This window comes from Thermobia domestica, chromosome 8, assembly GCF_964235325.1.
Source record: "Thermobia domestica chromosome 8, izTheDome1.hap1.1, whole genome shotgun sequence".
Taxonomy (NCBI): domain Eukaryota; kingdom Metazoa; phylum Arthropoda; class Insecta; order Zygentoma; family Lepismatidae; genus Thermobia; species Thermobia domestica.
Genome location: NC_137461.1, coordinates 113,411,655 through 113,437,782, shown reverse-complemented (window position 1 = coordinate 113,437,782; position 26,128 = coordinate 113,411,655). Strand labels below are relative to the sequence as shown.

At 33.3% G+C, this 26,128-nt stretch overlaps 1 protein-coding gene across 1 annotated transcript; it reads right to left on the bottom strand.

Moving 5' to 3' along the window:
- Positions 1 to 8,220: 8,220 nt before the first annotated feature.
- LOC145691810 (uncharacterized) lies at positions 8,221 to 25,755 on the bottom strand. The gene is made up of 2 exons (XM_081767122.1): positions 25,420 to 25,755; positions 8,221 to 15,321 (listed from the first exon to the last, which is right to left on the bottom strand). The coding sequence occupies exons 1-2, from the start codon at positions 25,593 to 25,595 to the stop codon at positions 14,154 to 14,156; spliced, it is 1,344 nt and encodes a 447-aa protein (XP_081623248.1). The 5' UTR covers positions 25,596 to 25,755; the 3' UTR covers positions 8,221 to 14,153.
- Between the last annotated feature and the right edge of the window lie 373 nt (positions 25,756 to 26,128).

The following is a 26,128-nucleotide window of genomic DNA, read 5'->3' as shown; positions in this document are numbered from 1 at the left end:
TAAATCCTCATTTATGCCTTCTTAGACACTTGCCTGCAACAAGATACACATCTGAATGCCTTCCCCCCAATTACAAAGAAATCGTCGCCCTTGCTGCTGCATGCGATGTTAATCTAGAAATCTCATTTCATTCATAATTATAAAAATACCACGTTATTCGAGATTGGAACAGTAAACTAAAAAAAAAAATATGTATTATAATAATCTGAAAGTTGATCGTTGATTCGTACAGAACAAAGACTAAATGTTTTGGAAAACAATTAATGATAATATTGGTACTGTTACGTGTTTACCAGATGAAGGAGTTTCGTTTGTATGGCATGATATTTCCTCAATTAATATTGAAACCGGAAAATTTATACCAGTTTCGATTTTGGTACTTCCACAACAATTTTTATGGAGGTAGTTGATAAGTACTTCAAATTGTATGTCCGTAGCCAAACTCCCGCTATAAAAATTGTTGTGGAAGTACCTTAGGATTCTGAAACATGGATGTTTGGATAGGGCACGTACTGTATTAGTTCCTAAGTGAAGTCTTGAACTGACTACGGTAGGTCTCATGGTTTTGAATCTATGGACCTTTAAAGTTCATTTTTTCCATGTTTTCGGCAGCCTATAACTCCAAAACGAAGCATTTTGTGCACCCAGGTTGATCCATACTTTTTGTTTTATCTTGGTGTCAAGAATCACCTCCCAAACGTTGTCGGTGTTGTTTTGAAACACCCTAACTCTCACCTTTTAGTAGAGAGTTAGGATGGAGATGAAATGTCTTCTGCGGACGCTTGGTTAATTGCAGGAAACAGCTTCTTGCTATCTATTACCGTTTTTGCTCTATAGTGATCAACGAATGAAACTGGAAATAGTTGATTTCTACCACTTCCTGTTTGAATATCAACCTCCGTTAACAAACTCAATTTCTAACTTTTGATCTCTACATCCTGGCCAAAACTGAATGTCATAGATAAAGTAGTTTATGGGACATTTTTGTCTTCCGTTCAGGGTATATATATATATATATATATATATATATATATATATATATATATATATATATATATATATATATATAAAGTTTTGGTAAACCAAAGAAGTATTTGATGTAAAAAGATAAATGGAGAGAATTATAGAACGCAGATGTTCACTATAACTATGACAAACCGACTACCATATCATACAGAAATTACAAATAAAATCGGAACATCTACACGTAAAAATAGATACGAGCAGCGCTGTAACTTAGATTTTTTTCTGGAGGGGCAAGCACTAATACGCGTATTTGGGGCCCCTAGAAAAAGTTTTTTCTAATTCTTGGGCTCCCTCTTTCCATCTTTCTCTTATTCTTTATGGGCCCCCGGAGCCTGTAGACCCTCTCGCACGCAAGGTCTGCGGGGTCGTTAGTTACGCCTCTGGGCCCTTTCCATACATGACAAATTAATAAAGGGGACAATATTGACAAATCTCAATGCCATACGAATAAATACTATTTCTAGGATTCCTAATAGTATATATTTTTTACTAAAATGGGCCCACGATTCATTTTTGTTTTATTTACCTTTAAAATTAGACTTCAGAGATTCAAATCTGGATTTCTTTCCATAGAATCGCTGTTATGTATCGGAAAATTCTGGGAAAAAATATCATAAAGATAGCTATCACGGAGAAACGGTATGAAGGGGAATTGATGCCCATAATTTTAGGAGAGTTTTACTGGACTATAATTCTGGACAAGAGGGGCATTCAGTACGAAAGAAAGAAGTACCGGTAAGACGTTATTTTCAAATTATGTCTATTCATTGTAAACACAAACGACGTAACTTGGATATTTTCTTGAGGGGCAACAACTAATACTCCCCTAGAAAAAATATGTATTTAGCGTTCCCTACAAAAATGTGAGATTTACTAGGAGGTGTTAGAAATACAGTGGGAGAAGGAAAGATAACTTTAGATGTGATTAGGAAGACGAGGACAAACTGGTTGAGAGGGTATCATGAGGGATATGCTATAAAGTATGGTAGCAGGAAAAAGAGAAAGGGGAGAAAGAGACTGCTGGTGATGACCGGTACTAAAACAGAAACAAGCAACGTGAGAACAGTGAGGCTAGCTAAATACTGTGGTATATGGAAACTTTTCAGTTGCGACAAGTTACCTGTCAATAACGGAAGGATAGTTATGATGATAATGACTATGATTACTTTTAAACTATGTTTGATACAGAAAAGTTAAACAGATATTTGAATTCAGCTCTCACATGTCTGTAAGATTCACAACTTTTTTCTCCAGAAATAGGATCTTCTTTTCAAACAGTGTAATCAGAGTACAATAACGCAATTTCCTATCTTGTTTCTTTTATTGTTGAGAGAACTCCATTATTGGGAGCATACTTTAAAAAAAAGTATAATTAAATGTTTTAAACAATGAATAAAACATTATTAAAAATTGTGCGAATTAACCCCTGAATATATATTTGACTTGTTGTTGAACAAGGTTTGAATATTCCCCTCTTGAATTTAGTTGAATTTCTTGTGCTTTTTGTCACCCCTTGCAAAATACATTGGAAAGGTTAGGAAAACGTGCTGCGATCAGTTGACAGTAGTCCAGCGTTTACACTCGTCTTAATATTGTCTGATAATTGGAGCCACTAATAATACAATTCCTTTTCAACCAATGTTCCAGTTTCTCTTACTTTTAAAATTATAATTAATCTAAAATTGTTATTCTCTTTCCTACTATCTCTAATATTTCTTGTTCCGGTAAATGAACAAGAAAATTCTGAAGTTAATAAAGCATTTTCTGAAATGCACATTCTTCGCACAGAAAGAATAGATTTATTGGAAATACTTGAAAGGTATACGTGAACCCGCTATTACACCTTTTAGAATACATGTTTGAATCGAAATAAAATTATAGATAATTAGGATCTATCTCCACCCAAGTGCTCACTATGTTCAATAATTCATTTCAAAAGAGTGTAGTCCTTACTCTTTGTGAAATATTTCAATATTCTTTTCTTCCCTTTTAGTACACTCATTTGAATCAAAATGGAATGATAAGACTTAAGTCAATGCAAATGCTATATTCCTAGAAGTAGAATTTTCGAAAACGCTGGGAACGTATCCAATAAGGAGTTTGTATATCGAGTTTTTTCTTTCGTAAGATGGGATACTCTATTTATTTGGCAAACCTTTTAATCCCCTCAGGATACGCAGTTTAATTAAAGTTTAGGCAGTTTAATGATAAAAATCCTGCCTGAGCCAAGCACTATGTTCAAAAATTAATTTCAGGCGGATATAGGGTGGGGATTTGTATAACAGATATATCTATATCTATCTATCTATATATATATATATATATATATATATACACACACACACACACACATATATATATATATATATATATATATATATATATATATATATATATATATATATATATATATAACATTGGTAATTTTGGACATATTTCATCTTTAAGATTTCTATCTGAAAATTCTTTCAAAATTCAAATATTGTAAATAACTTTCATAATGTAGAAAAGAAAACTTCATTTCTCTTCTCTTAGAACTTTGGACTTGAACTTGATTCCTCTATGCTCTGAAGGGTCCACATTAAGAAGAGAAGAGAATACTGGATTAGCTTAGTACAGGTTAACTTTCAGTTGTTAGGATTTCTTTGTGCTGTGACGACTTCTTGGATTCTTGACGCTATTGAGTTCGTTTATTATGTTATTAAATTTATTATGTTAGTTAATTATAATTAAATATAGGCTAAAAGGTTGTTTCTTTCTTAGGTTTGGCGGAACGCTGAACAAAATTGGACATAAGAGGAAATATGATTTTCACACCTCGATAAAATTAAAAACCTAATATGACAATTTTGAGCCACTTGGTTGTTATCATAATACACTGAGGCGAAAGAAAGCGAAGTTCTGAACGATGACGTAGTACATATTTGTGTTTCTTGCTCACTGAATCTGCTGATGCTGCTAAACAATGCAATGGTGGCAAGATAGCGTTGTATTATAAATATGATATCATCTCCGCTGAAAAATAGAAATGCTATAGGATTCCAGACATGACATTTACTATTAGAAAGAAGTTCTTTGTTGAACTGTTTTAACTTTTACTAATTTTGTGTTACACACTGTGCGAATTAAGTTATTGATATTGGGGAGAGGGAGATAAAATGACATAATTATACCTTCTTTTCCCCACTCAATAAACACATGATTATTTTTCAGTAGTAATTAACGAGGAATTTATTAAGTCAATTAACTTATAAACAACAACTGAATTAACTAACCTAACCTTTGCGAATGTGTCTCAGTGTAGAATTGAAAGTATCTTACACTGTATATGAAGAATATGACACATCATCTATTCTTGGCTTCGTTACACGTAGTTAATACGTCGCCATCCAAATTTACCTTCGACGACAAACTGGGCAAAGGAAAATATTGTGGTAGCCGTGAATATAAAATTAGAACAAGCCAAAAGTGAATGGTTTAGGTCTTCATTTTTCATTTAGGAATACAGTTACCGGATTAAGATTACATAAAAGGAGAAAATTCAGTGGAGCTTGACAATATACTCATTTTCTTTTTATCACTAAACGTGGTTTGGAACTGAAAGCAAGCATCCTCAGGGATTTACCGTAGAAATATCAGTTAGGGGAAAAATACTTGAAAGGCCTTGAAAGCATTATCAACAGTTGTTTTACCTGTATGTAATTCTGTTCCAACAGTATTGAAAACTGTAAATAAACATGTGAATAATGAGTTTCAATTTTGCGGGAAAAAATCCTGAAACACTAAGTTCAAATTTCACCTTTGATGGACCACAACTCCGGAATCAATTCATGTTTCATATGTATGAAAATAATTAGACGCATGTTTAAGCGTTTTTTTTTTCATATTTGACGTAGAAAGGAAGAAAATGGTGTAGGCGAAGGAAAAGGAATGTGCTTACAATTATTATAATGTTTATATTATAATAAAGTGGTCACATCTCAGAATTCATACACGGTAGAGACATGAAATATTTATATTTATGGAAAATAGTTAAATGCATGTTTTTTAGCGTTTTTATATTTGTCGTAGAACGAAAGAGAAAATGTTGGAAGAAAGATGGGTGGGTTTTGCAAATATTGTAGTAACCCGATTCTAGCATATATGCGTCAATTCTAGGTGTGTTCCGAAGATCTTCAAGGATTGGTAAGAATGAGAGCAACCCAACCTCTGCCCTGTCCCCCACTTCTCCAGAAAAGAACTCAAAATATCACGCAAAGACATACGTTCTGTGGGTCTTCCTGTAGTGGAATATTTCGTACGTCGTAAGAATTTTCTTAACAAGTTTCCCGTTTCGAAGCTACGTAATACGGCCAAGAGAGAAATTTTGAAGAGGTGGATAACCAGCATAACAACGATGTTTACTCAATTTCTCTAGATAAATATCATTATTATTAAATGACTTCCCATCTTCTTCGAGGTGGGGGTGGTGGGAGATGGTGAACCTACCTCACCGATTGTGATTGCAGTGGATTGGACCAGAATAAAACCAAGTGATGATGTTTTGTTTCTTAATGATAAACGTCCACCAAAACCATGGACACACTTCTGCATCCATAGCGTAAGTTAGCATAGAAACAATGTGGCATTAAACAAAGAAAAAGGCCAATATCCATAGTTATTATCATTTTTATTCCTTTTACAGAAAAGTACATATACAAACTAAAACGATTATAACAAACAATAAATTAATTTGTCTTATTGTTGTTTATTAAATTCCTTTATTGTTACAAGCTATTTTCCAGTTTGTTTCCATAGTTTGATTAATCACTTCTCAAGAAAACAAACTGATTTGAACAATAACAAATATTTATTCAACACACAAATAGTTCATATATATATAAATCATTATCATTATCTGAACAATGTTGCTTACAAAATGCATACACAACATAAAAGTTTTCTTACGGAGCAGAAGAGATTAACATGAAATAATCCATATTTGTATGTGGTGATGCAAGAAATCTTATTGTTTGATCTATCTAAGTGTGATGTCATGTAGATAACAATAGCTATTTACACATATTGCTATTAGAGCAGTAGAACAATAACGAATAACATTACTTTCGTGTATTATTATTATTTTAAAAAAATCACAACTAGCTGGTTGCTAAAGTTTTAAGCAAGCAGTATTTTTTTAAAAAATGTACAAATCATGAAATAATGTTGAATCACCATTGCCATTGATAATTGTATTTAATCATACAGTTATTAATAATGATAAAATACTGAATCAATTAGTTTTTAAAATAGAACATTCATTAGAAGATCTATTTCATCAGAAACAATAGATTTTAATGAACAACTGACAAAAAAAACGTACTATATATCAACATCGCCGATTTCTCTGTAACTTTGGGGGGAAGCATTCATAAAAAAATACATACAACAATATATATAACAATAAAAATACATATTCATAAAAATACATGGGGGCCCACATGAGCTTTGTGGAGCTCGGGCCCCCCAGCCCCCCAGGATCGGTGCCCTTGCTATATATCCACATCTTATATTAGATTTCGTAAATTGCTTTGCAATTGTTGAACCAGTTGAAATTCACGTTGAGCATGAGCGCTCGCAGCCTTCATGTATTAAACTGTAGGCCTCGCAATCTATATATACACGCTGCCGATAAAGAAAGTATATATAAGTCAATCATTTAACCTCCAAGTCTTAGATTCGGTCAGATTTTCGATAAAGAGCGCTGAAGACTCTATTGCTTTTTTTTAAACCTTTCTTTTTAATATCTAGGTAAGGTGTAATTGTATATGCATACTTTGTTTCGGATTCTACATTCAGTTCCTACCCCATTGCTCTGCCAGAAGGCCAAAATATAAATTTGTAATTCAAAGAGTTTGAGTCATCGTACCACTTTCCCCACAGGATGTCATATACTCGCTCCTTAGAACCAAATCACGACCGGCCCAAGGAACTAGGATCAGAACCATCTACAATTCAAATATTATTCCTACAAGAGTATCACATATTTTGTTACGCTCTGCTAGACTTGTGTCACACAGATTGAACTGTCCAAAAGGAAAGGAAAAAAATTATTGTATTTGTGTACCCTAAGGAATTAATACTTCAAATAATAAAAAAAGAGGAATCTTTAAATGGCTTGGTCGCCTTTTCCGCCTTCTCCATGGATCCGCCAGTGTTTCTACCTTCTATCAAAAACAATAGATAAGGCTCAACTCTTTTCAGTTCTCTTCGAAGTCTTCCTTTTTGAGATCTTGGTAAATGCGATCCATCCCCATAACAGAATATTCAGAATTTCATCAAAGTGGGAAGGGTACAAGCATCCAAATTCATATCGTTTTGGCACATCCGGCAGTTTTGTATGCATATCTCAATATCGTAAAAGTTTGTTTCTCCCATAATATCTTGTTGAAGGGAGGATTATAAACCTGGACCCCTGCTTAGCGTACGCTATGGCTTTCCCAAGTTTCCGTTCACCTGCCACTGTAGAGAAAAAATGGGAGTAGATAGACTAGAGTGGTCAAATGGCTGGGGTCCAAATTTAGGGAAGCGGCAAACTTTCTCAGACCAGTATTTTTTCTTCATACTTGTTCTTCAGTAGTGACCTTATATATCCTCTTGGTACTCAAATTAACCATTAAGTGTATTAAGTGAAATTTAAAGTTATACATGTATCATTTCATTTATTGTATACATAAAAATTTTATTGCACATATTTTTAATTTTTCCTCTCCCACTTAAATAATAATTATTCACTTCATTTCACAGCTTTTTTTTTTTTTTTTGTATTCAGGGAGTGGCAAAAATGGAATATGGTCCTGATCAAAAGTCAGATACTTCCTTGTTGTCCTATGAGCATTACGACTTGAAAGAAATAAATGTAGTTACTGCTAAATTGATGTGCTTTTATTGTAAGATATGCATTGTAGACAATGTTAGAACAAACGGAAACAAAAACAAAGTCTCATAATGATTTTTGAAAGTATGATATATATATATATATATATATATATATATATATATATATATATATATATATATATATATATATATATATATATATATATATATTAAATCATTATATTTAGGACTGAACTGCCCAGTGTGTCTTCCCTTTAAAATTTATTTAAAAACGAAAATTTAAAATAATCTTCCTAAAATATTTACATTAATTTTCTGGAATAATACACAAAACAGTTCGATATTGCCGGGCCACCGCGGCTATTTTCTCTAAATCAAATACGAAATTAAAATAGCACTTCTGTTTCAAATACCTCTATTTCAAAATGATGTGATAGTTAAAATTATACATAGGAGTACACATAGTATGGAATATCTATAGCAACAGGCTCTTACAAAGGGTATTTGGAGGGCACTGTGACCAATTGGCATGGCGGCTTCCAATTATCTGTATCGCCGCCTTTTTAATATCTTTCTCACAACTTCAGGCCTTTCTCCCAATATCTTTATTGCCACTTTTTTTATGCCATTCTCTCGATATCTGAACTGCTACCTTTTTCATGTCTTTCTTTCAATATTGGGACCACCTCCTTTTTAATAATTTTTTCTCAATATGTGTAACACAGGTTTTGCATGAATTTCTCCCAATTTCTGTAACATCATCTGTCTTATGCCTTTATTCCAATATCTGTACCATCGTCTTTTTCATGCTATTCTGCCAATATCTGTTCCATCGTTTTTTCTTGCTTTTTTCTCAATACCTGTACCATCATCCTTTTAAACCCTTCATCTCAAATTATGTACCATCGTCCGTTTCATGTCTTTCTTCTAATATCTATACTACGCGTACCACTCTTTTCATGACTTTCTCCCAATATCTGTACCACCGCCTTTTGAGGCATTTCTCCCTATATCTGTACTATCACCTTGTTCATTACTTTCTCTCAACATCTGCACACCGCCCTTTTAAATTCATCACAAAATTATGTTCTATCGCTCTTTCCATCTCTTTCGCCCAATATTTTATCACCACTCTTTTCTTTTCTTTCTTTATATAATATCTGTACCATTGCCATTCTCCCAGTATCCGTGTCATTGCCTTTAAATACCATTATCTCAAATTCTTTACCACTCCCTTTTCCTGAATTTCTCACAATATCTATAGTACAGTCCTTTTATATCCTTTATCCCAAATTTTGCATCACCACTATTTCCGTGTCTTTTTCCAAATCTGTACCACCATTCTTTTCATAACTTTCTTCCAATATCTGTACCATTGCCTTTTTCATGTCTTTCTCCCAATATCTATACTATTGCTTTTTAAATTACTTTTTCTAATATTTATACCATCGCCTTTTCATACATTTCTCCCAATATCTGTATCACCACTTTTTTTCCAATATTAGTACCATCGGCTTTTCATGGAGCTAATATATTCTGATTATATTTTGCATCTATAACGAAATGCACGTTTATTAGCACGCGTAAATATTGTCCCAATTGCAGAAAGACAATCGTTACAATCTACGAAAAATTTAACTGATAAAGGGAAATTTTTGTGTCTATGGTGGGAATTTTTTTTAATCTACAAATGGTTGATGGTGGGAGCTACTAAATTCTTCCATCATATTGTTTGTCCGGGAACTTCAGTTTCTCGAAACCGATTTGGACCAGAATTGGAATGAAAATGATTTACAGTCTACCTGCTTGACCTTTCGGTCATGGTCGAGACCGAAAGTCGAAATTGACAAATATATCAAAAGCAACGTCTTGATATTATCGTGTGGTTTTTTAGAAAGTGCTAGACCAAATAAATGCAAGTTATTGTTCATAGAATAGGCATAGCCAGAACTTCTTATATGGGTGCGCACAAACGTAATTGAAACTTATCTATACACTCACTATAACGTTTTCATGAGCTCATTTTACTGGATTTTAAGTGTATCAAAAATAAGATATGTTATTTCAACGAATTGAAAAATTACAGCTAACAAAATTTTAGAATTCACAACAATTAAAGCGAAAGTAAATCAAACTATTGTATTTGAGTGTGCACAGCCAGAACCCGTACCTACACGTGCGCCTATGTGAAGATACATATGTTCTGAAGTTATTAAGAAAGTAATATGTTACAAGTTAATGTGCTGTTTGTGACTGTATGTGGAGGACAAATTTATCTGCCAACACAACGAAAGTTACAAAAGAGGGTTATATCTGTATGAGATCTTAGACGGGAAGAAACTCCATTTGATAAAAAAAAAAAAAAAAACCTTCATCTCCATTTTTAATCAACATTGTTTACATTTTCCACTTATCATAAAAATCCACAAATTTTAAGAATAAGCAAAACAATGTTTTTTCTTAAATTTGTTGACTTTTTTTTTTTTTTTTTTTTTTTACTTTTAAGATTATATGTTTAAAGTTCAAAGATTTAACTTATCTTACTTACTACAAAAGAGCCAGTGCTACATGTTCTGAAGCGAGCAACAAACGGTTAGGATTTTGACAAATCAAGGCACTCAACGTCTCACTCACACATCACTTTGTAGGTCAAGAGCACTTTGGCAACTTCGCATTGAAACTTCTCACCATTTAGCAATAATGACTTAAATTAATCCGATTGCTGTCAATCGATGATTGGAATTAGCACGTGCGCACGTGTTCTAGTAGAAACTATTTAATAAAAAAGAAAGTGAGGGAAATGGATCAAGGTATAAACGACCCCTTACACAATACTATGCTGATTATGTGGGTTAATAGTAGGTTTCTACGTATGAAGACATCAATCAGATACAGGCATGCTTCCGTTTTAATTTAAGGAGTTCACGAAAGAAGTCATAAAATTCATTCTTGATCGAAACTTATCGAAGAACATTTGAGTCATTTAGAATCTTTGGTAATCATCAAAGAGTACAGAAATGTAGAGGATCTACTGATATTTGTGTATGTAGAATTTCAAGTACAGAAGGTCATTAAACATTTTTTTTTATTTTAAAAAATTGAGTTTTCTTTGTTTCATTATTTTCAAGTTTCTTTCTCCTGAACTAGGAATAACAGATTACACGTTCGTACACACTTTACTTACTGTATAGTTCATTTTAATCCCTTTGCGATTCTACTTCTCTTCCTTCGTTTAAGACATTTTTCGATAACATTTCTCCTCCTCCTTTCAAGACATTTTGCGATACTATTTTTCTCTTTCCCTTTAAGACATTGTCAATTATAGTGATAAAATACGTCCCTCTTATCCCAGTAATCAATTAATGCAAAGATAAAGCTAGTACATTGTTGAGTATAGCACTTAATCTGCAATTTCGCTTGACCTGAATAATCGTTTCTTCAGTTCCACAGTATATCTGTAGCTATTACATATGCTACATACACGTCTATAGGAGTGTTGTTAGCAGGAGTAGCACTGTGTTCGTGATGAATATTAAAATCATAACTATGCCGAAAGATAATTATAAACATAGGCGCCAACTACCTGGATGCAGCGGGACTCAAGCACCCATTTGAGGTATTTAAAAGATGTTGAACATCCATTGATTTTTCGAAGTTCGAATTAACTTCGAAATTGCATTTTCATGCGGTGAATAATAAAAAGAAACTACTAGATGTAGTGCATGTAATCCCAGGTTAACTTTAAATAGCGATGCATATGTGTTGAATAGTCACTTATCACTATACCTGTTTCAGAATCATCAAGTTGACGGCAAATCGAGGATCGAGCAGCTATATAACCTTACATCGATAATAACAATCCGTGGGTATAATTTTGTGTAATTATTTCTTTAAAGAACTTAGTGTTTATGTTGTTAATTTATGTATTTTTTAAAAATATAAAATGCTTTACATAAATTACAAGTCAGTTGAATCATCTACTAGTTTCAATCAAATTATCATAAAATGTTCTAAAGGTTCGACTGCAATCATAATTTTTTAAATAATTTTCTATCTCCTTATTTTGGCCAATATTGCTAAACACGTTTGAAATTCACAAACAAAATCTTAACGTTTAGGAATTTTGTTCAGTATAAAGTTTGGGAAATCGTGCTTTTTAAAAAAGTTTTTGCAAGTTAAAAATAATTTCACGGTTCATTTTATTTCAATAGCTCTTGATAGTCTTTCTCGCTTCCCAGGAAGAACTTATTTGGGAACCACTGCTCTCTTGGATCTACTAAAAATATAAATAAATAAATAAAAATAAAATAAAATAATAAAAAGTATATTTGACGTTAGTGCCGACGTCTGAGTACCCATTGAGAAACTTAAAAGTTGGTGCTTATAATTATAAATGCAAACTCAAAATAGCTTACAAAATGGAGGCTCTTCTCTAAGATCATTCCCCTACTTTTTTGAATTTTACTGATTAACTTACAGATAATGAAGAGTATAAAAATGTAGAAAGCAAGCCAGAGAGTATCTATGAAACGCTATTCATTAACTAATAACTCCTTTCAAGACTTTTCGTATATTGAGGCATCTCTCCTTTTGTCCAGGAGAGTTGCCCCGACTTTATGATTTATAAACGAAAAGCCAATATGGACGCTCAAACGTGTAACACTATTCTTAAATATCCCTTCAGTAAGGTGAAGGCACCAAACAAACTTTTCAAGACGTTTTAAATCACTTTACACAGTTTTATGAAATTTACCATTTAAGATCAAACCATAACAAACGATTGCACCTACCTTTTACTTGCTATATTTCTTTAAAAATGCAACACAAAACAATGACACTTTATATTTTGTCCTTCTTCCTCACAACTGAAATCTGTAAGTGATCGGTGCTGCACTTTGGTTGTTAAAGACGAAGTTATGACGGCTGGGGTATCTCTCCTGGCGAGGCATCTCTCCTGGAACTACCCTATACATTTGAGTGCCCAACAATTATGACGTTATATAATGAATCCTCAAATTTCTGATCTATAAGAATAGGTTTGGAAACAGTTGTTAGTTTGTTTAACATCATTTTGAAGTTACTATATGGCTTACTATATATATAAAATAGGAGTAAACTTAGCGAATGGCCCGAAATGTCCAGTGGAGAGACAAGGGAAGTTACTAAATGTTAACACTGCGAAATTGTTGGTTGGATTAGAGTTTAATGTTCCTTTCAGCCAGGGGTGGATCCAGGGGGGCGATTGCCCCCCAAAGAGTAGCTTTCTTATTTTATATATAAATAAAACCCATCCCAGAGTTTGGAGTTCTTGAAAGTAGTTCTAAGTAGCAATATTACAACTCGCCACACCCTCAGAAGTCCGTCCTGGATCCGTCCATGCTTTCAGCAGCGAGACTACATGAGAGTGGGCCTACAGATTAATGTGGAATCCAAACTACATGAACTCCCTCCGGGAATCGAAAGCGAACCTCTCGTGCCGAAGGCGTGTACGCTAACCACATACCATATACAAAGGAACTACTGTAAAATTGATATCAATATGTTTGTATACTTCGAAATATTCGGATTTCACGTTAAACTGTGAGTCCACGTCCCATATAGATTTGGTGCTGAAACGGACCCTAATTTCTCATTTACTACATTTGTTTTCATTTCTAGTTTAAATCTCTTAATTTATAGAACTTTTTAGATCTAGATCTATCTTATTTTTAGGACTTTTTGTGAAACGTGTGTTGACCATTGAATCTATCGTAACGAGGACAAATACTTTAACCACTGACGTTATCATAAAATCACAACCAATCTATCTAATCTAATTCAAACAACTAGTTTGACATATACGGATTTACTGTACACTATTGTAGCTAATACAGCATTTTTGAAGAAGTTAAATGAAGCTACAAACTACGTATGTCACAAAAATTACATGTTTAAAATTCCCTCGTTACCTAAAATTGAAAAATACAGTAACCGTATTCTTGACCTATTTTAAAAACAAACAACTTAGTGTTACTTCAAGCACAATCAGAATCGAGTGTAGCAGTGAACTCAATGATTTATAAGCTGACTGAGACATTGATTACATAAGGAAAAAGGAAAGACAACAAGCTTCATTCCAGTGATAAAAGCACATGACCGCTGCTCTAATATAGTTCCAGAAAGGAAGATGTTATACTGTGTCATATCAGCTTGTTCAAAGAAAAAGCTAATAACAACAATTATATAATATAGATAGTAATAACTGAAGTTTAATATTTTGTGTTGTTTCTGTTTTGCGATGAGTCAATTTTGCTCAACGGCAAATTTCCTGAACCCATCATATTGGGATATCTCAAACTTGCACGATGACTTACATTTTGCCTATTAGAACTTTGAGGAACTGGGAAATAACTTATAGGTTTAAAATTCCTATGAGCATTCCAAGAACCATGTACGGGGGCGCAATTGATTCCTGCTCGCTTCTTCCTGATATAACCAGCATCATCATTATTAGGAATATTATTGGTATTGATGTCAAACGAAAAGGCACCGCCACTATATTGAGGAGCGATTTCGGCGTTTTTGTAAGAGGAATAGGGACTGTATGATCCATACTGATTTCCATACCGTTTGTACGATTTATTATAAAGTGAATTTTGACCATTTCCATAAGGAAACGGAGAGCCGTATGAGGTTTCATTTCCGCTTTCGGAAATGTTGTTAACAATATCAAACGAAAAGCTTCCGCCGTTGTAATGGGGCACACTTTCGCTACTTTTTTGAGAAGAATAATGTCTGTACGATGATCCATGATGACTTCCATAAGGGCTGTATAATTTAGCGTATGATGATGATTGACCAGTTCCGTAAAGACCATATGACACATCATCTCCGTTCCCATGATTCGAGGACGGTTTCGACTGGTATCCTTGTCCATACCTATAATGATACGGTGATTTGTATGGCGATTTTTGATTGTTGTCGTAATCGTGGGGTGAACCACCATGATCAGTGGCGTAGCTTCTATGTGGTGAATGGTACGTAGAACCACTCCCGTATCCAGAATAGTTGGGGTTGTAATAAGAAGATCCATAGCCATTATTATTATTATTATTCCATTCTTGGGAAGAAGAACCATACCAGGCACCTTGTCCATATGTAGTCCAAGGGTAGGAGCCACAATCATAATAAGAATGAGGTTGATAAGTTGGTGATGTAGTAGTGGGAGTAGGATATGGATATGATGGCGTTGGATAAGGATAAGTTGACGATGGAGTTGGGTAAGGGTAAGGGTAAGATGTTGGCGGATAGACTGCTTCTGATTGAACATGAAGTGAAAATCCTCTTCCAACTAATTCGTTATCTGAGTAAAACGTAACGATGGCTATATTTCCTTCTGTTACGAGTACTGGTGACTGTTGAAGAGTGCCACAAAACCTGTAAGTAAAACTGACAGTGAGTGTAAGCTGGAAATAGAAGAGTACAATATTTAGCTTATATTAGATTGCAATATTTAGATTTCAATTTAGCTTGAATTTATATACACTATATATATGTAAATGTTATGTTACTCATTACACCATGACACTATTTTCTATATGAATGTATTGTATTCTGCTACTTTAATTCAATCATAGAGATAGAGCATTACAATGTGGTTGAAAAATCTGACATAGCTGATGACTACTATTAATAAAAAGTTTCAGGCAGCATAAGAAATATCAGTTCTCATCCCAACATTGCGTACTTTACTCGCCAGCACGGACATTTTGGAGATCTGCTGCACATATCTTAAAATCCAAGCATGCACAGTACCTACGGCAGGTGCGCAGCGTAAAACCAGAGGAGTCTAAAGTGTTTTTCTTGGGGGGAGGAGGTTAAATACGTCTGTGTAGTATTGAACCTGTATTATTCTGCACCCAAAATATGATAAGTAATTATTAATTACTGCCACCCATATTTTCAGAAAAACATGATAGAAATAAATTATTTTTAAAAGGAAAAAGTAGAATACAGATGAGATGTAAAATCAAATCTTCAGGTTGCACCAATAATTTGTTTGTTACGCAAGTACAGTTTTGTTAAGAAAATGCACAAATATTAGTTGAGTTACGGAGTTGCGGGAGCGAGGTTCGGATCTAGCAGACCTCCCACGTGGGTGCGTCCCTGACCTCTGGTATTATTTACAATATTGAACTCAGACAATGGAGTTATTCTAATAAATTATAATTATTTTGGCTAATGAATCAAGATTTACATACCCCTTAATAATAATAATAATAATAATAATAATAATAATAATAATAATAATAATAATAATAATAATAATAATAATAATAATAATAATAATAATAATAATAATGACAATAACAATAATAATAAATATTTTTTAAGCTTCAATCTCGCACTTAATCAGCGATCAACCTACGGTGATTGTATCATACATATTATGCATAATGAGCATTTTATTTAATAAAAAAATTGAGATGCAGCGAAAAGGTCATTTTATACTGAAACATTAATTAAAAAGAAACAAAATCTTTAAAGGAAGTTCGCCAAGGCCTATTTTATATTAAAGGTATCCCGGCAATTGCCTGATGGGACTGAAAAATTACCAGTTAGGATACCTGCTATGAAAAGTCAAACCTGGGGACTTCCAATTACGAAGCGCCGAAGTTAAACCTCTAAGCCAAGTTCGCTAAGTAAAGTGATCAATTAATTTTGAAAACTTTTACTGCAATTAATTTTGAAAACTTTTTATTATTTTCATGAAGAAAAGTGTATTTTCTACTATGGTTGAGAACTATCCCTACTACACTTTTAATCGATAATTAATAGTTCATGATAATTATTTCTTCTCATATTTATACAGACTATTCGGAGTAAATGTTTCATTGTAATAAGAAATTAAATATTTTAATTTTTGATAATTTTAACATGTTTTTAAAGACATAATTTTGAATTATAATTATTTTGAATTTTGAATAAATAATTATTTACAACTATTCAAATAAACTAGCATGCTCGTATTAAGAAACATTTTGGAACAAAAGACTTCTTTAACGAAATGACAAACAAATTTAGAAAAAAAGTTTTAGAGCAAATTATGTGATTTGAACTGATAATTATCAAGAAGAAGAAACAGGTTAGGTTACTAGGTAGGTAGGTAGGGTTACTATTTCTTGATAAACGTGTATACCCAAGTTACTAACAGAAACTGTCTGCTCCCTTCACTTTACATATTTTGTGTAGTTTTTCTATCTAGGCCTTTCTTTACTTATAGGATGATGAATATCTATGTGTATTAGGAATGTGCTAGCTGAACATTATGACAGAATTACGTGTTATTTCTTTTTTTTTTAAAAAAAAAAGCATAAAATTGCTATTCCTTTAAAAATTTCATTGCGAGTTTGCCACGTTTATGAGAAAGGAACTTAGCTATAAATTTGGCAATGAAAATTTCAGAGGTTTCTTTTAATAGTATATCTTTTTATTACAGTTTCGGCTTTGGTCAGTTGGAGTTTTATTAGTAATCTTGAATTTTCCAAAGCTCCAATAATTTACAAGATGTTTCTTTTTTAATTGTATTGTAATTAGCACATTTTTATTTTTTCCTTAATAATATTTTCTTTCTTTGAAATACTTGTTTTCTTCTGTTGCAATTTTCCAAGAAAACGTGAAATTTTCTCTCATGAGAATAAGAAAGATCTCTATATATGTACTTTTAAAGACATTTTAGACAGAAGTGTACATGTGATTTCAGTTAAATTGTAGTGTCCTTTCGTAGTAAAATTGGCACGTTTTCTGGCATCGGACTGAATTCAAGATAGCATCCTTGCTTAGATAAAAAAAAAAAAATATAATAATGGTTTATTTGATTGACTTATTTATACGAGTTTAAAGTTTCTTTTCCGAAACGAGTCTATAGAAAACGGTACCTAATAACTAAAGTAGAGTTTGAACAAATACTCGAATTATCCATAGCGTGCTCCGAAAGGGTTATGAAAACGGGGACTAGTACATACTGAGCCTTATCTTTACGTCCCCCATGGGACATATTTACCTGTTCAGCATTGGGGTGGGTGTTGGGGTATGTACCACACATCTCATACTCAGATGTCTCAGGCATGAAATGCATTTAAGAGTGATAAAAGTAAGGATCAACTTTTCAGAAACAGCATATATGTAGATCAACAGAGCAACAACAAAGACTATTTTCGTGCGTTTCTAATTTTTCGAAGTAAGTATGATTCTTCAATGAATTTCAGTAGGGTAAGAACCCCGAATATGAGACCTTAAAAGTTAAGATGCCATATACTGCTTATTTTTAGCATAAACAAAACTGTTGTTACTTTAATATATTCTATGGAATGGCTAATTTACGATACAAACTATTGCAATTCATAAAAATATAGGGGCTAACAATAAAAAAATTATATTGAAAAATGTGACCAAAGTTGCTACACTGCCATTTTTATGAGGGGTACCTAATACGAGACCCCGGCTTTTTGTGTGCTCTTAAAAGAGTTCTTTTATTAATTCACCATTGAACACGTCTTTAAGCCAAATTCTGTGATGGCACAAAAATAGAAAACGTTACACTTTCAATCTAACTCACTTTCTTCAATTTTGGAATATACGCACTGTAAAATTTTACACTTTTTGTGCACATAAACTGCAACGATTTTTGATCAGTTCTTTTAATGTTCAAATATGTACCAAATGAGGAGAAATGTGTCCAAAATGAAAATACAATGCCAACGAAATCACTGGCTCTATGTACATGACTAAGTCTAAGAGACTACTTTGTGAATACAGAAATGTCGATACAAATGAGCTCCTAATATAAGACCCAATATTACTATACGGGTCACATTATGAGATCGGTCTCATATACTGAACCCGTTAAGGGTCTCATATTAGACATTCGACCGATAAACAAATGACTAACGCCATCTCAAACATAAGTGGAAGAAAACCGGTAACTAATTACATGTTGCAATACGCATATTCACTGGTATAAAAGAAAGTAAAGATAGAATTAACATCAATTTACCTTCTCCATTTTTAGAACCAGATGTGTGCACGTTAAGAAAACTTTGTAGGGGCGCTATTTCTTCCAGCCTCCACTATACTAACAACTCTCCACATAACGAGCTCTCGTGACTTCCGATGCTGTGGCGGGCTATTTTCTTCTGTTTTAGCTCGCTTCCACTAGATTGCAGCTCTTGCTTCACAAGATAGGTAAGATTCTCAATTTAGGTCCCTATCCTCATATTAGGGGTTTTTATCCTATTTAGAAATCATGCAACACTATACAAAACATGGAACTGTCTTCAACGGAAAATGTAATTGAATGTAATTGTAATGAAATATATATTAGTATATACGAGGTATATATTAAAATACTATATAGCAATATAGTATTTTCCTTCCTAAATGAGCGATAAAATGCAGACAGTCAAAAGTATTGATTCATTAGATTAGAAGTTTGATTCAACCTCTGAGTTTAGCTGATTTAATGAGCTGTAGAACATTCCCATCTTCTATCTATATAATTTCCCCATTATCGTGAGCTGCCGTGTCCATAGGCTTAGTAGTTACTACGAGTACTAGGGACCGGATTTTAAGGTGCAAATATGTGGTAAAAAAAAGGGAATAAAATGTGCTGAAAAATTATTCTAACAGGATATCTTTATACAGTTACGTGAACATTCTTTATTCATTACACCAGCAAATATTGTTTAAAAAACTTGGCTTTAAACATTTGACATAAATTGCAAAATTGTTTTATTTATTCTCATAAACTTGTACGACATTCAACATTCTTGCAATAAAATTGTGGTTAAAACCAGCTCGGTATTAAAAAAAAAAAAAAAAAAAAAAAAAAAAAAACTAATTTAGCAATATTGTGGCTTGAGAAACGTTCCATACTACTGGATTTTCAGAAACTGGTTATACTTTATTATACACAATATTTCTATGGTTTCGAATGTTAATTTCTGTCGCTTGGAGTTCAGGTGATCCTTAAACATTGCTCGACATCGATGGAAACCAGTGATGCATATCTTGTAAGCACATGGATAGGAAGTTTAGTTGACTTTGCAAAGGTTTCTACGTCCTGATTGTTTCGCAAATTCAGTTCAAATTTGTCCCTAGCAAATCCGTCAAGATTGTGTCTAAATTTATGGATTATGTGCAAACCAGATTGAAAATAAAGCGTACTGTTCTGTCCAAATTTAAAAAAAAACAATAAAGGTGCTGAAGACTAAAAGAAGTTAAAAAAGGGGAAATTTTATTAATTTAGCAAAAAAGGTGCAACATTCACGAAACAGGTGCAACAAAGTGCCTTCATTTCAATTCGTTTTATGCCTGGAAATATATATTTTGAACTTTGGTTGTTTAACAACTACATTTTTAGGAAAAGTGCTGCACCTTAAAATCCGCTCTCTAGTTATTACTAAGCACTGTTGGGCTTTCCCTTTATTACAATGCATTTATTTTAAAACTTTTTAGTATGCAGATTGAAATATTTTGATTTTCAGATGCTCATATATTATAATTGATTGGCGATAAAGATAAGAGTTCCAACTTTATTTATAAATGCACTACTAAATGATGTAGAATTTATCACAATATTCCCCTTTACTTTAACTTTACTATCTTTCAGAATCTATTTGGTTCATTATTCAAACACTTATTTATGGTTGGGTTAATTGTAGATTTACCGTCTCTTTCACCACCGAGGCTAAATAAAACGTGGTCCTACAGTTTAGCGTGGAATCCAAACGCTCACTGGGAATCGAACACGGCTCTCTCACGCCAAAGACGTGTACGTTAACTATATAGATACTAATTATACTATATCGACATGTATAAACTTGTATTTATCATCGAATCTACAGCACAAATTTGAGAGTTACATTTGAATTTTATTTGATCAAGGAAATTGACTTTCCCCTGAAGAATTGTTTTATACTTAAAAGAGTAATACGCAGAGACAACACTTGTTTCGAATCTCGCCTTGTGCTAAAATCAAAACATTTGATCCTATACGCGCTTTGTGGAATTCGAGTCAAAATGTCTGTTTCATTTCGAACTTTGGAGACAAGATACTAGAGCTCGTGAACTGTCTCGTTTTATCTTCAATGTCTCGAGAAAATTTAGTCTACATTTAAAAATTATATCGAAAGTAAATTAACTTAGAAAGAATTATCTACCTTAGAATCAATACCAGCATTTTTTACTTTAAAAGAAGACCACGTATAAACTTATTACCTTTCGAGATCAAGCTTTATTAGTAACAAATAGTGTGTGCATCATTGTTAGAAGTACTGTGAGTCACTCTTACGTTATTCTTAGGAGCATGCATGTAACCTTTATTATTACTGGTGATGCTGTGCATTGATAAAATAAGCGATCTTCTCTTTCGCTAGTTTCAACCCCAGAACTATAGAAGTATGTTTAGGGATGCACATGAGACAAGTTGAGTCGAAATTTAAGATTGTCTCTACTTATCTCGAGAAAATGCTGTCTAGACTCGAAAATATATTTTTGTCTCGACTTGTATCTCGGCTCGACGAGTTCAGTCTCGAATCGTCTCGAAATTCAAGACGAAACGTATCGAATTTCGAGTCGAGACAAAGTATACGATGTTAAAATGTAGGAAATTTGCAACATTGGGATTAACTTACAGTAAATCTTACAGTTCTAACAAGAAGCAACAGATACTTGGATAGGACAATAGATATTTGATGAGACAACATTTTTCTGGCTTTTGAGTTGTCCGACCTTGAGGTCAACAAATATTTTATGCTTTGTGAAATTTTAATGCTTTGGTGATCATCAGTCGCGCCTCTATTTCTCTACAATTTTCAAAATTAATACTAAAATTTCTGTCCTATTTTCGATTAATTTAAAGTATACATGCCTCCTAAAACTGCACATATGTGTTGTTTAAGCCAGACATTAATACGAAAGTTTTCTGAACAACAAAATTGTAAATTTAATGTTGTTAAATTTCTTGCTCAAGGTAAAAGGAGAAAAACAAACTCGTGTTTCCAGTTCATAACAATTAAACGACACATTGCGCAGTTCGGATACATTTACCTTTCTTTTCATTCCATTCAGATCAAACCGCTTTAGATACCGTATAGTTGTATTTGTTTACGAAGAAATAATTGCTCAGTATCCAGGCTCTAATTACAACCAATGTTGTTAAGACGCGAAAGCAAGTTTCATGTGATATGTAAACAATTCATGTGGATAATTCGAGTACGTGCTGATTAAACTCTTTCTAGCACTTCCGCTGTTTATAAACCATTTGGAATCGAGTTAAAAAAAAAAAAAAAAAAAAAAAAAAAAAAAAAAAAAAAAAAAAAAAACAGATGGCCAATTTACAATCTGGACTTACTCGGGCTCAAGCTCGCTATTCTCACCGTAGCTCGCGTTCGCTGATACGTATCAATGAGAATCAAACTAACACTCGCAGTATTTACCTAACTGTATATTACGCGAACTTTCATTACCTTACGAAGATACGGAAATCCATTAAGCACATAATCACGTCACGTCTACTAATAACCAAAATTTCAGTCGGCATTTATTGTTTTTTTTTTCTTTAGAAGGGGAGGAGGGGGACACATGCATTGAATAAATTTAGAACATTACTTTTGATGGAAATAATTTTTCGTCAGCAGTAACATTGTCGTCAGGATTGCAGTTTCTCTCACAGTCGTAAATTTCGTTTGCAAGTGTTGAGATCGATTAGTTGGTTACTTTGGAATTTAACGTTCCTCTCAGCACCGACACTATACGAGGCGTGGGCCTACAGCTTAACATGGAATCTGAAGCTGCATGGGCTAACATCGGGAATGGAACTCAGTCGCCACCTAAACATATAGCCACGAGGCAGCTCTATGTCGGCATCGAATATATATATGTATATATATATTGCCAATACAACCAAGGATATTCATTATATATGGTGGTGAAAAAGCTGGCGACACCTACTTGCGACATTATACTAAGCACAGTCGTATCGAAATTACTTTGTAAAACAATCTGACATGAATATCTTTGTAGCAACTTATGATCTATATATTTTCAAGTCTTAGGAGGTACTTAACAATAGTCTACTATCACAATTTTTCCCAAAATAGTTCAGGAACGAAAGAGTAATATTATAATTTGTTTGTGTAATGTTCTAGAGAATACAGAATACTTAGTTCTTTACCTAAGCCGTAAAATCATAATTGAATTGAAAGCATATTCTTTGAGCATATCAAGAATACAAACTTAAAGTAAATAGTATTTTCTAAGTTCTACATAATTCAGTAGAGAAATTTTATGATTTTTGTTTTACTTTCGCAATATTTTTTAAAAAATGTGGAAAAGCGAAAGCACAACTGATGATCATCCAAACATTAAACTTCAGAAAGACTAAAAGAAATTGTTGACCTTAAGAGTCTTCATCCCGGCGAAATTAAATTACCGCTAATTTTACATTAATTATGTGATATCTTCAAATAGATAAAAGATAATCGAAATGTGGAACAAGAGCGCCCTAGACAATATCATTTTATATGAGAAACTGTTATCACGACTCACTTATCTGCTTTCAATTTCGAGCCATTTTGAAAATCGGCATTTATTTTCGCGTTTCTAAACAGCTGAAAACATAAAGCCACTAGGTGACTTGTGATAACGGTACCTCACGCAAAATAATATTGTCTAGGGCGCTCTTGTTCCACATTTCAATTATCTTTTTATCTATTTGAAGATATCAGATAGTTATTGTTAAATTAGCGGTATTTTAATTTCGCCAGGATGAAGACTCTTAAAGTCAGACAGCTGAAAGAGATTGCTTCCGTTGTGAGATTTGCTACATGCTGACCAAAATGTTTCAAATTTCTCACACTTCAATTTTTTATTATGTATTTTATTTCGTATTGTTTTTGTTAAGATTATCTCGTATATACGATTACAGTGAACTAAACGTTAACTCTTATGCCAAGACTAGAAAATTAACTGAGAGCTTTAATGAATGGAAGCATCCTAATTTTGCTAGTAACGTAAGAAACTCATTATTAGTGCAACCCACATTATGCTTTATTTTAATAGAAGACGACAAACGTTTTTCCTTAAAAATATGGATTCGATACCTGAAGAAGAATAGATTTAATTTAAGGTTTATTCTTCTACCGAAACCGGAAATAGTAAGAACTACTAGAACTTCAGGTTTCAATATTAAAGCGATAACTAGAAACTTTTTTTTTTTTTTTTTAATGTGGATTCGGCATCAGATGAACAGGTTCCATCTTTCACATCTCTCTCTTTTCCAGCCGGTAATTTGATTTCACTACTTTCGGTTTCAATATTTAATTAGCGTTATTTCGAAGTGTACAGAGTTTAACTAAGTGAAACGATTAACTTACTTAAAATAATGCTTCACTATGCTTTTAGAATTAGTTTTCTCTGGATTCTTGGATAACTAAAATTATGTTCAGAGTAACAGCCGTAAGTCTAAAGTGCTCTTATACTTTTTTGTTTCAGAGTTGCTCTATTCATAATTATTTTACTCAATAATAACATAAATCAGTTTATATCATAACTATTGAGGCACCAACAACATTTCAGCCAGCATCCTTTATAAGTACCTACTCTATTTGTTTTATATACAGGGTGATTCAATAAGAACGTACCAGGCCTATATCGCAGCTAATACTGCACGTAGAGCCTTCAAACAAAAAAATTGCACTACCAAATCGTATGTGTAGAATATAATAAAAATAGTAGCGTTACCAGTGGCGTCTCGTGAATACCTCCAACGGAGGGCAACTTCAAAATTTGAAATGGAAAGTGGTATAACTGTTGCAATCGTTCGAAAGGACATTAAATGTCATGCAACTTTTAGAGAACAAACTTTGTCATAACCTTTCCCATTTAGCCGATAGAGGCGTTGTTGCAGACCTGTATCTGACTACCCGTAGCAGCCCTTTATCTCAGCTAATAATGCACATAGATCGTCAAACAAACAATTGAATTACCAAATCGTATGTGCAGAATGCAATAAAAATAGTAGTGACACCAGTGGCGTATCATGAATATCTCCAATGGGGGTCATCTGCAAAATTTGACATGGAAACATGGGTTTGTTGTGCCTCCATTGAAACAAGCGCACAATGGGAGAAACGTCGAGAGGAAACACCTTGGCATATTTCTTCCTTGTTGGCAGTAACACGGTCGCATTATTAGGTGAAAATCAAATGGTGCGAGGATGTTTCCTCTCGACGTTTCTCCCAGTATGCGCTTGTTTCAATGGAGGCACAACAAACTCCTGTTTCTATGTCAAATTTTGCAGAAGACCCCGTTGGAGGTATTCATGAGACGCCTCTGATGTCGCTACTATTTTTATTATATTATACACATACGATTTGGTAATGTATTTTTTTTTTTTGAAGGCTCTACTTGCAGCATTAGCTGCGATATAGGCCTGGTACGTTCTTATTGAATCACCCGGTATATATTACTTACTTGTTAATAAAAACGATTTCTCCTCTGTAGTCACTATAAACTTGTATGTTGTCATATTCGCAGTCAAACACACCAGGCTGCACTTCAACGTCCAAGAGTTGCAACATAAGTCTTCTTCCTGGACGACCTCGGAAGACTAAAACACAATTCATGTTATTTTCGTAATTTCGGCCCATAAAGAAACTGAAAGTGTTGTAGTCACCAGGGTAAATGTAGAAGACATCGGAGCAATTGTTGGTTGGAATCGTCTGATTCTTCTGTTGTGTTGTTGATGGAGGGGCAGGTTGTGCTTGTCCCCACACAAGGCACGGAAATATAAGTATCAGCAAATGATGCATTCTGAAAAGTTAAAAGTATTATTGTTTCCAGGGTAAAAGAAACAGGTAGAAATGTGAATACATTAATAAAAAGATATTTAAAATTACTGTAAAATTTAAGTGCTATAATAGATGTAGATTGTTATAACTCAATGGTGCCATGGTTTATTTTCTCGAAACTACGTATGATAATTTACTCTCAATGACGTCATTTTGTTGTGCTCGATGAGATCTATCGATTTATATTTGTTGCACAATATTTTCACATTATACTATAACAATATTGTATATTTAACACTTTTTACCTTAACTACCACCTAATGTAGTGTTAATTCAATATCATATAAATAATTTAGACATGAAATTTGATGATTGGACTGTTTATTTAGAAT

What these genes read in the sequence shown, in the direction of transcription:
- LOC145691810 (XM_081767122.1), bottom strand. Translation starts at nt 25,595, where the DNA reads ATGGGCCGAAATTACGAAAATAACATGAATTGTGTTTTAGTCTTCCGA. An exon ending in GAAATCGTTTTTATTAACAA is followed by an intron (nt 15,322 to 25,419) that starts GTAAGTAATATA and finishes TTTTACTTACAG; the next exon opens with GTTTTGTGGCACTCTTCAAC.